The following is a 12,251-nucleotide window of genomic DNA, read 5'->3' on the forward strand; positions in this document are numbered from 1 at the left end:
CTTTATTTAATGTTTTGAGTTACAGTAAGTCAATCAGATATAAAATATCTCGAGCAACGATTTTACCAACACATTTTCAACTTGATATCTTTCATGGCTTATTTCATTAAATTGTATCATATAGATATTTTATTTGTGTAGTTTTGTGCATCAATCCAAGATGGCAGCGTCCATGGGGAAGTTTGTTTTCTTTTTTTTCATTTACTTTTCTTCGGTTTTCTTAGTAATTTCGGGATCTTTTCGAAAGGATATATATTCAACGAAAACAGCTTACTCGTGGGTCTACGATACGAACAAAAATGTTGATCTAAATGAACAGATGAGCACGAAATTCGGGAATAAAACTTGTGCTGCTGTAAATGTTCAAGCTTTTCTCAGACACGGTGCAAGATACCCTGGATACAAAGACATTAGAAAGATGACTGCTCTTCACGAAAAGCTTAAACTTACAGTTAAAAGTCCAGAATACCCTTTCTTAAGAAAATGGGAGAATGACTTTCCTGAAAGTGAAGAAAAACAATTGGTTGATGAGGGTGAAGAAGAGCAATATTTGCTTGGGCAGAGATTTGGCAAACGTTTATTGCAGCTTTATGGAGATAGCATGAAAAATGTAAAATTTATATCTTCAAGCAAGGATCGTTGTACAGAGAGTGCTCTTTCATTCTATGAAGGATTGACTGAAATAGTGTTACATGAAGCCTTTGACGATCTCAAGCCTATAATTAATGACGAAATTCTAAGGTTTCATACAAAGTGTGGTAAATTTATTGAGGAGGTTGAAAATGACAGATCACATATGAAATTTCACAAAAAGTTTAAGATAAGTAGTGAAATGAACAATGTTGTAGACAGAGTACGAAAAAGATTAGGGGTTGAACATGCAACACTTAATGCAGGTGATTCTTTTAGGTTACTATTTCTTTATTTCTTTTTAAAATTTTGCAGTTAGGAACAACCTTAGATATACAGAAAACTACTGAGATTCAACTGAGCAGATGCTGATGTAGCAACGTTTCATTATGTTGTGATTCCCTTTGCATTCATGTCAAATACTTGATTTTTTATAAATAACATCACTGACCATGTTGTGATATGATTATATTCTTAATAAATTAAGCATCCAAGAACAATTGGACAGTGAAGTCTTTTGCACCTGTTCCACTTCCTTTAACAATTGTTTAAGTGACTGCGATTAAGGGAAGGCTTAAAAATTTAATGTTAGATAGTATTCAAATTTTTAGTTCACTAACTGATGACATGTATATTTGCCTTTCTTGTCTGTATTACAGGTGAACTGAAACTGATTTATTTCTGGTGCACCTTTGAGATGATCATCTTAGAAAAAGATGACTGGTGTCATCTTCTCACCGATGAAGATAGAGAGGTCATAGAATATCACAATGATTTGAAGGTATAGTTTTTGCACTACTTCTGCTTGCCCTGATCAGAAGGTACTCGTCCTGCATGCAGGTTAAAATGCCTATCTGGAAAAACAACTGTCAGTTTGTCAAGTTTGTATCCTGTAATTGTATTTGTTTTGATATATTAAAAATGCTCAGTTACATTTATCTATATAATTTCAATTGATAAAACATAAGGATGACTTTCACCCTATGGTCTAGTGATAACACACTTCAATTTCAATCCAGAAGTCAGGGATTCGAATCCCAGTCCAAGCTTTGAATTTTCAGAGATGCACAGGAAAGACAGCTAGTTTCATGCGTATCTTTGACATGGATCAGACATTTTAAAGAACCAGACTGTCTATTCTCAAAGTACTAGGCTAAGTTTTCCAAGCTAGGTCACAAAGTCAAGTCATAGAAAAATAATTCCCTGCGGTGTGCCTTAATACAGTAATGTATATTTATCTAAGTAATGATGCAAAATGAGGCATACTGAGGCGTAATGCTATATAATGAATAGGGGAATTGGGCGTAATGTAGATTTATCTTGGTTATTGATTGTTTTAATGGAAGGAAAAAGATTTTATACTACTAAATTATGCATTTATAGCCTAGAAATCAGGCAAAGGTATATTCAAAACTAGCAACAAAACATTTACAGCCTATAATTAATCGGCAAATAATACTAATGATTTGATAAAATAGGGATAAGAATGTTAAATAATTAAGTATATATTCAAGTATTATAATTTTATGTGTTACAGTTAGGAAATTTATCAAAATGTCTAAGTACAAAGAAGTACAGACATGAAGAAGGACTGTTTTAAGGCAATGAAAAATTATTTATAAACAATATACTTTTATTGCGATTTTGTTCATATTGGTTTGAAACCAAATTCTCTAAATATTTTAGGATATTACCCTCTAAAGGTAAATTTCTTTCATTATTAGAATTTCCATAATTTGCAGCAATTAGCAGGGATTTAAGGCAATGTTTTTCCAATGTTTGCGCATTTTTTATACAAATTTAGACATTCCTTCCCCTTTATCTTTTGTATAATAATAAAGAAAAATACTATTTTATTTTGAATATAATTTGACATTTGAATATAAGTTTTATTTCCTATGTATTGATATAATGCCATTTAATGTCTTTATATTTTCAAAGGATACTGCCGTTCAAATTCTTAAAAATCATTGTCACATTTGATTTAATCAAAATCAAATCGCATCATGGAGGAATGTTTTTCAAGCAAATGAGGGGACAATAACCTGCTACTATCGTTATATCACGTGTCTTCTTTAATCAACTACCGTGTATGTCACGCGTGTCATATTTGATTGAAAAAAATGCGTTGGGTTACCTGTGAAATACGATACCGTGAATGTGTTGATTATGGAAATAATTGCATGAACCTTTCACATTAGTAATTATGTAACTTTTAGGAATTTAAATTGATATTGATATAATTGTAGTTGATTAAATATAACACTATATATATTTTTTCGAAAATGTATTATTAATAATCTAGGTGTTATACAGTCATGTTTGACTTATTTCATGCGATCTTTTTAAGATTTTGGGGAAGAATTCACAGATATTTTAAATCTAGTTCAAGAAGATACGACAGTAAGGATTCAAAGTCAAATGCATATGTAATTAAACTTTCGAATACGTAAGAAAAATACACAGCATTAGTAATACCGAAAATATCAACTACTTATGAAAGTTTGATAACATTGATAAAACATTTTCCATATTTCATAGACTTTGCGTTTACCGTTTTAATTCGTTTTTATTTTTGACAAAGACATAAAAGTCGGAACTAGTAAAAAGTGTGATGTCTTGGTAATTTTAAATCCTTTTGCTCTACTAAATAGATTTAGTAAATAAATATTGCGGTCATTTCATTGCTTATGTTTGAACACATCAATGCTGTGGTGAAAAAAAAATACACAATATACATTACGCCTCTATATATTACTTTACATTTTCAGTCTATAATTACTCGGCAAATAATATTTATGATTTGATCCTAAAACTAGAAACAAGAAAATGTAAAACTAATTCAGTATATATTCAAGAATGTTATGAATTACAATTAAGGAATTTATAAAAATGTCTAACTACAAAGAAGTATCAACAGACACGAAGAAGGCAATGAAAAGTTATTTATAAACAGCATTAATTTTTTTTGCGATTTTGTTAATTTCTTTAAAAGTCTTATTCAGGATCATTTTCTATATATTATAAAGCCATTAAATGCCTTTATATTTTCAAAGGATACCGCGGATCAAATTCTTAAAAACCATTACATTGTATCATATTTGATTAAATCAAAATTATATCGCACTATCGAGGAATGTTTGTTAATCAAACGCAGGAACGATAACGTGCTACTACAGTGTATATCACACATGTCTTCTTTAATCAACTACCGTGTATGTCGCACGTGTCATATTTGATTGACAAAAATATGTCGGTTTAAAACAACACTGAAATTATTAAAAGACCGCACCAATTAGGATCTCAATTAACACGAAAGGTATTTTAAGTCAATATTGTCCTATGTTCAAGAAAATGTTCAAATTATGACTTTCACGTTAGTAATAGTGTAACTTTTAGGAATTTAAGTTGATATTAATATAATTTTAGTTGATCAAGTATAACCTTATATATATATTTTTTAAATATCTAATATCAATTTACCATAGATTTTTTTTTGTAGTCCATAAAACTTGTCACTCAGCGAGTATTTTAGCCTTTGGTATAAAATTTATACACAGATTACACCTCTACAAGCTTTACTGGTGATCATTACTTAGCTCCGAGAGCGATCTATATAATGTGTTTAGCCGCATATAAAATAATATTTCTCATTAATTTATGAAAAATAATGGTTAATATTCCATGAAAGATGTCATTGTGCAAGTATTTTATCACTGGTATTAAATTTACACCTACATTACACTTCTACCAGTCTTACAGGGCATCATTACGCCGATCTGAGCTTTGAGTGCTATCTAGATAATGTATTTTACTATTTACAAAATAATATTTTTCATCATTTTATGAAAGATAGTGATTTATATTCCATAAAAGATGTCACTATGCCAGTATTTTACCACTGTTATTAATTTTATACATACATTACGCTTCTACCAGTCTTACGGGGCATCATTACGCCGATCCGAGCTTTGAATACTATATAATAATATGCTTTACCATTTACAAAATAATATTTTTCATCATTTTATGACAGATAATGATTTTTATTCCATAAAAGATGTCATAGTTCAAGCATTTTACCACTGGTATTAAATTTATACATACATTACGATTCTACCAGTCTTACAGGGCATCATTACGCTGACCTGAGGTTTGAATGCTATGCAAATAATATGTTTTACCATTTACAAAATAATATTTTTCATTAATTTATAAAAATAATGAGTTATATTCCATAAAAAGATGTCATTGTGCAAGAATTTTACCACTGGTATTAAATTCATATATACATTACGCTTCTACCAGACTTACGGGGCATCATTACGCCGACCCGAGCTTTGAATGCTATCTAGATAATGTGTTTTACAATTTATACATTTTTTTTCTCAGTTTATGATATAAAATGTTTTATATGCAATAAAAGATGCCACTATTCAAGTATTTTAGCTCTGGTATTAAATTCATATATACATTACGCCCCATTTTGCACCATTACGCATCATTTTGCTACATTACTGTACATTACTGTATTAAGGCAGACCCTAATTCCCTGAGGCCACATTTTCTACTTGATCTTGATGAAACTTAAGCCAGAAATGATAATGTTTGTCTGACATGTGTTTTATATATAATTCATTTAAAAATCGAATATCGATATATTTTTTAATTTATTACTTTTTATTTGTTATACGAAATACGAAATATCTGGAATAACTGATACGTATTAGACCTTCCTGGAAATATGAAGAAATAATTAAATAATTTCCAATAATAAACATGTGACATGCCCCTTCCGATCATTTTATGTCCTTTCTGATCAGCGCGGTTTATGCCACTCGTATTTTGTCTATAATTCATTTAAAAATCGAAAATTGCTATTTTATAATTCATAATTTATTTTCCTTTTTATTTGATAAATGATATTTTTTTATCTTAAATTGTTTTCTTTTTCATTTGTTAAATGAAATGCGAAGAAACATAAATAATTTCCAATAATCAACATTCCGGTATCTTGTCATAGCGACGTAAGCGTACATTTCCGTAAGATCGTAAAGTTATAATCTCGTATGTATATACAGAATTAACTTTTAATAAAATTCTCCAATTATTCATTCATGTTTAATCTGATTGAACATGGTTCTACAACCTACAAAAAAAGGATAAAAAGTGTTTATATAAGAGAATATTACTTTTTAAAAAAGGACGAGTGCATTTAAGTTATGGAAATTTCCCGTGCGCACGCCGAATTTCAATCTCTTATAAAATCGTTTTGCGTTAAAGTATTTTATTTTCCTTTTGTAAACTTATTATTTATATTATACACGAATGATTTCTGCAATAAACCCTACAAAACTACCATTTATTAATAAAATAGGGTGTATTTCGGTTATGGAAATTTCCCGCGCGGTTGCCGAACTTCAATCTCGTATAGTCATTTTGCGTGAACGTATTTTATTTTCCTTTCGTATGTTAATTATTTATGATATATATGATTGAATTATATCAAAAACTTTCAAAAATACCTTTAACTTAAAAAATACAGGTGTATTCCGGTTATGGGAAGAGTATTCCGGTTTTTAGGTGGATTCCGGTTTAATGTGTGACCGTCTCCATAAAATCTAGGTCATCTCAGGTCTAAACCTATTCTTAGCAAGTGCTTAAATGATGTAACTTTTCCAAACTTGGTCTGTATTATCAGTGTATTGACTTTCCCCAACTTTCTGCTAAATGTTCCTGCTTGATCCCTTGTGGGTACTGCCAGAGCTAAACATAATAAAACATTAAAATGACTACTTCTCATGAACTGCTTTATGTTACCTTACATGAAACTTTTTGTCATGATATACATTCAAGGTGAGTGATTTGTAGCCATCATGGTCCTCTTGATGATTATGAACATTAAGATATAGTTAGTACAATATGATTACTTGTACATTACTCTAATTTTAGCAAATAATAGTAAAATTCTAAAATATTTACTTAACATTAGGTGAAATTAACTTAATGAAATCTGGGAGTTTTAAATATTGTGCACATTGCAAAAGATTAACTACATGAGCCGTGCCATGGGAAAACCAACATAGTGGGTATGCGACCAGCATGGATCCAGACCAGCCTGCGCATCCGCGCAGTCTGGTCAGGCTCCATGCTGTTCGCTTTTAAAGCCTATTGGAATTGGAGAAACTATTAGCGAACAGCATGGAGCCTGACCAGACTGCGCGGATGCGCAGGCTGGTCTGGATCCATGCTGGTCGCATACCCACTATGTTGGTTTTCCCATGGCATGGCTCACATATTTTTTTGACATTTTATATACCTGCTACTTATGTTTGTTGCAGCAATATTGGAAGAAAGCATATGGACATCCTGTGATTGCAGAAATGGCCTGTCCATTGATGACAGAAATATTTGGTGCACTTGATAAAGTCATAGCAAGTCAACTAAATAACAGGAATCAGAGGTATTGTTTCTGTTAATATCTGTATTTCATCAGCTTTAAGATACATGCATATTTTTCTATTCTCTTTACTCGACATGACAGGAAGAAATAAGACACTGTATCTGACACAAATGTAACACAAAGTTGTTCCATACAAAAAAGAAGGGAATAAATTGTCAATGAATAAGTCAGTTCATTAGAAGCTCAAAGTCTTAAGGTAGTGGACCCACAATGACACTCGGCAATATCCATATAAGTACCCTCATTTTACAATTTGGCATTCTTTGGATGTGAATATACCTGAGCTAGCACATAACTTTCTTTAAAAACCAGAGAATGCCACAATCATATATGGTGAATATTTAATTGGTTGATAATTATTATGGGTCCAATACATTAAGATGTAATCTTTGCAACAGAAGTTGATGATTTTAAATATAGGCTTCTCTGGTATGGGTTTAATGGCAATTTTCAAGACTGAGTTATTTAACAGCAGTCAGTCTACATAACCAGTATTCCTGTATTTCATAACAGTACTCGTTCTCTGCAAGTAAATGACAACTTCCTGGTTAAAATCAGCAGTGAAGGATAAATTACTTCAAATATAACCATCTGGCATAACATACTGAAGAACATTTGTACACTCGAAGATTGAATTAGGATCTCTTGATTGAGAGAAGATCTCCAAAGTACTAGCCAGGTGGCTGCAGAAAGCTCAGAAATAAACAGGAGAAGAAAACTTACTTATAAAATTTTGAGTTTTCAAAATAAACTTGTGATTTGCAAAGGATTACATTTAAAGACAATGAATATTAGAAGTCTGTTCTGCATAGTACTTATTGATTTTCTTAACTAACTCACCATTTTCTGTACTTACAGAGGAAATGTTGCAACCTTCTATTTCGGTCACACAGAGAGTTTAGCACCCCTGTATGCTGCCTTGGGTCTGTTCAATGACACATCACCTCTTCTAGACTCCAATTTTCATGAAATGAAAGATAGAGTGTTCAAATCCAGTAGAATTCTTCCATTTTCTGCAAATATTGCCATGGTGCTATATAAATGTGATTACGAAACTGAACCAGAACCGAGTGTTAATGATTTTGTGTTACGCTTTTATGTGAATGAAGAGCCTGTTATCGTTCCAGCATGTGGGGACTATGTTTGTAGTTACAGTAAAGTTAGAGATATGTATACCCATCATGTTGATCGGTGTGATTTTGAAAATGTCTGCAGAACTAAGGTACATGATGAATTGTGATGTAATGTAACATGTACCTCTTTACAAAATTTTGCATTTTTTCCAGAGACATATACAATAATCTTACATATTTTTGAGGTTGAAGCATATATTCAATAGCCTGTATAACAATACCCTCTGAATATATTGCAGGCCCGATAAAAATCTTTTTTAAACCAATGATTGTGATGCCACTTTGTACAAGACACAAATTCTTAACAATGTCTGTATAGCTGTGAACTAAAAGAGACTGAATCTGTACATCTATTTCTTTGAGTTGATGCCATAATTTCTAAAACTATTTTACACATATTTATTTACAATGATAAAATAATTTTAATTTTATTATGTTTGTATGTCATGATTATATTTGCATTTATTTTATTACCAGTGCTATTAAGAAGTAACAGCTATGCATTATATTCTCATAATTTATACTAAAACTAAAAATCATTTTCAAATGTATTTAAATTACCTCTGCAATACATATTTGTGATATACATAACATGTCTCTAGTGTATGATACATGTATATTCATAGGTACAATTTTTAGCTTGACTGTTCTGACAGGTAAATAAAATTATTATTTTCTTTAAATGATCCAACAAATTAAAGTTGAAAAGATGTTGGTTTGGTATTTTGAACAGTTATCTATATGTAAATAATAAAACTGGTAAAGCTGAAAGTTTGCTTTTAGCTGACCTGAGCATGATGAGCTATTGTGATCACGCTGTATCCATCTTCCATCCTTGTGTGACCTTCTACCAAGATTGTTCAAATGATTTAGATTTGTCTTAAAACATGGCAGTCACTTTTTAGCTCGACTATTCGAAGAATAGGGGAGCTAGCCTACTCGCGTCGGCGTTAGCATGAGCGTCACACAAATGTTAAAGTTTGCGTCCCACCCCAAATATTTTCAAAGTCCATTGAGATATTGCTTTCATATTTTGCATACTTGTTTACCATCATGACCCCAGTCTGTGTAAAGGAGGAGGCAACTGTCAAGCATTTTCGCTGAATTATGGCCCCTTTTCGACTTAGAATAAGCTTATTGTAATGTTAAAGTTTGCGTACCACCCCAAATATTTTCAAAGTCCATTGAGATATTGCTTTCATATTTTGCATACTTGTTTACCATCATGACCCCAGTCTGTAAAAAGGAGGAGGCAACTCTATCAAGCATTTTGACTGAATTATGGCCCCTTTTCGACTTAGAATATGCTTATTGTAATGTTAAAGTTTTACTCATAGCTTATATTATACTATCAAGCACTGAGAATAGTCGAGCGCGCTGTCCACTGACAGCTCTTGTTCCCTATATGTTTTTATTGGAAAATTTAACAATGTTCTAGTCAGAAACAGCAGGCCCAATTTTAAAACAATTTTACACAGATATTTTTTGGATATTTGGTGCATGATATCAGGGTTTTACTGTCTACTGTAATTGTTCAAATTGTTGCCCTAGGTCTAAAACTAGCCATGCCCATGTGAGTGACATGTATATATATATATATATATATATATATATATATATATATGTGTGTGTGTATGTGTGTGTGTATATATATATATATAGGCAGATGCAAAAGAAACTGTGAATATCTTCTTCTCTGGAACCATAAGAGCTAGAGCCTTGATATTTATATAAATCTAACTCTGTATTTGTACCATTACCTTATACCCTTTTACACAGTTGAGTGCTTTATGGTGAATGACCCTCTTGTTTAGATTTTCTGGTTTCTGTCATTTTTGGTTTGACATTTTATCAAATAAGATTGTATTAGTGTTTCTTTAAAATAAAATTGCTGAATAAATTCTTGTGCTTAATGATGAAAAAAGATACCCAAAGTCACCAATATATAGAATCAGTATTTTTAAATGTTGGCCAGTGATATGCATTTTTATATCCCCTCAAAAGAAGTTTGGGGGTATATAGGAGTGAGCTTGTTGGTCCGTTGGTTTTTGTGGTTTCCGTACAATAACTAATGAATGGCTAGATAGATTTAAATACACAGGTGTAACATCATAAAATACAGGACAAGTTTGACTTTGAGGTCAGTAGGTAAAGGTCACAATGACCCGAAACAGTTAAACAGTTTCCGCATGATAGCTTGAGAACGTTTGGGCCAAGAATCATAAATTTTGGTACACAGGTATAACATCATAAAATACAGGTCAAGTTAGACTTCGAGGTCATTAGGGGCCTAGGATCATGAAAGTTGATAGGAAGGTTGGTCATGACCTGCAGATAACACCTATTGATTTTGAGGTTCGACTTTGACATTGGCTTACTTTTGTGACAAGGCCGTATTGTGGGGGTATAATTCGTCACTCCTGTGACAGCTGTAGTTTTATGACTGATGCTTATCAAAACATGTACATGACCAATTCTTCATTATCTTTCGAATCTCAGACTTTTGTTGTATTGGGCACATTTTGTTTATGTTTTTGACAGCAGTGAATATGGAAGTTATTTCTGTTAACATAATAATAATTGTATTTACCATTTTATTTAATGTTGTAGAATTATAATACTCATTATGTATGTGCATAGAATGTATTCAACAACTGAAGTGTAAAAAATGAATGAATATTATGAAATTCAGTGTCCATTAGTAATCAAAACTTTTTATATTTATTTTGATTTTTAAAACTGTTGAAAACCAGTTTCGGGGACTATAGGATTGTGCTTTTCTGCCCATCCATCCGTCCATCTCTCCATGGTAACATTTGCATACTTAGTTGGCTATAGGAACAATAGGTAACTGTACATTTTCTTTGATGTCATTCATTCCATAGGCTATTATGTGGCTATTTTTATTTTACGTGGCTAAAAGAAAAATAGAGAGAACAAAAGTAGCCACATAGATACACATATGTCCGTCCATCATTTCATCTGTCTGCCTATACGTCCGTCACACTTCATTTACGATAAAAAACTGAAGAACCATTTAACCTAGAATCTTCAAACTTTATAGGGTGAAAGGGCTAACAGAGTAGATGACCCCTATTGTTTTTGGGGTCACTTGATCAAAGGTCAAGGTCACACGGGTCTGAATATCAAAAACTGTTTCCAGTCAGTAACTTGAGAACCACTTGACCCAGAATCTTGAAACTTCATAGGATGATTGGACATGCAGAGTTAATGACCCCTGTTAATTTTGTGGTCACTCGATCTGAGGTCAAGGTCACAGGGGCCTGAATATTGAAAACTGTTTCCGATCAACAAACTTGAGGACCACTTTACCCAGAATATTGAAACTTCATAGGATGATTGAACATGAGAGATGACCCCAATTCATTTTGGGGTCACATAATTAAGGGTCAGGTCATGGGCTGTCCATCACACTTCATTTCTCATCAATAACTAGAGAACCATTTGAACTAGAACCTTCAAACTTAATAGGGTAATGGTGCTTACAGAGTATGCAACCCCTATTGTTTTGGGTCACTTGATCAAAGGTCAAGGTCACTGGCCTGAATATGGAAAACTGGTTCCCATCGATAAATTGAGAACCACTTGACCCAGAATGTTGAAATTTCATACCGGTAGGATGATTGGACACGAAGAGTAGATGACCCATATTGATAGGGTCACTCGATCAGAAGTCAAGGTCACAGGAGCCAGAACATGGAAAACCATTTCCGATCAATAACTTAAGAACCGTTTGATCTAGAACATTCAAACTTCATAGGGTGATAGGACTTACCAGTACAGAGTATGTGATCCATATAGATTTTTGGGTTACTCTATCCAAGGTCAAGGTCACAGGGGCCATAACTTAACGTGACCACTTGACCCAGAATGTTGAAACTTCCTGGGATGATCAGACCAAGTAGATGATCCCTTTTGCAGTTCAGTCAATAAGCCATCCATCAGTGTCTCTTTGACTTCCGCTCATGTCCCCTATTGACTTCTTGCCTATTACTATTATGCTT

General features: G+C 32.5%; 1 protein-coding gene across 1 annotated transcript; it reads left to right on the forward strand.

Moving 5' to 3' along the window:
- Positions 1-10: 10 nt before the first annotated feature.
- LOC123563158 (multiple inositol polyphosphate phosphatase 1-like) lies at positions 11-10,964 on the forward strand. Its single transcript, XM_045355780.2, has 4 exons — positions 11-896; positions 1,290-1,411; positions 6,972-7,093; positions 7,952-10,964. The coding sequence occupies exons 1-4, from the start codon at positions 161-163 to the stop codon at positions 8,331-8,333; spliced, it is 1,362 nt and encodes a 453-aa protein (XP_045211715.2). The 5' UTR covers positions 11-160; the 3' UTR covers positions 8,334-10,964.
- Positions 10,965-12,251: the final 1,287 nt, after the last annotated feature.

The sequence above is a fragment of the Mercenaria mercenaria genome, chromosome 2 (genome assembly GCF_021730395.1).
Source record: "Mercenaria mercenaria strain notata chromosome 2, MADL_Memer_1, whole genome shotgun sequence".
In the NCBI taxonomy this organism is placed as follows: Eukaryota; Metazoa; Mollusca; class Bivalvia; order Venerida; family Veneridae; genus Mercenaria; species Mercenaria mercenaria.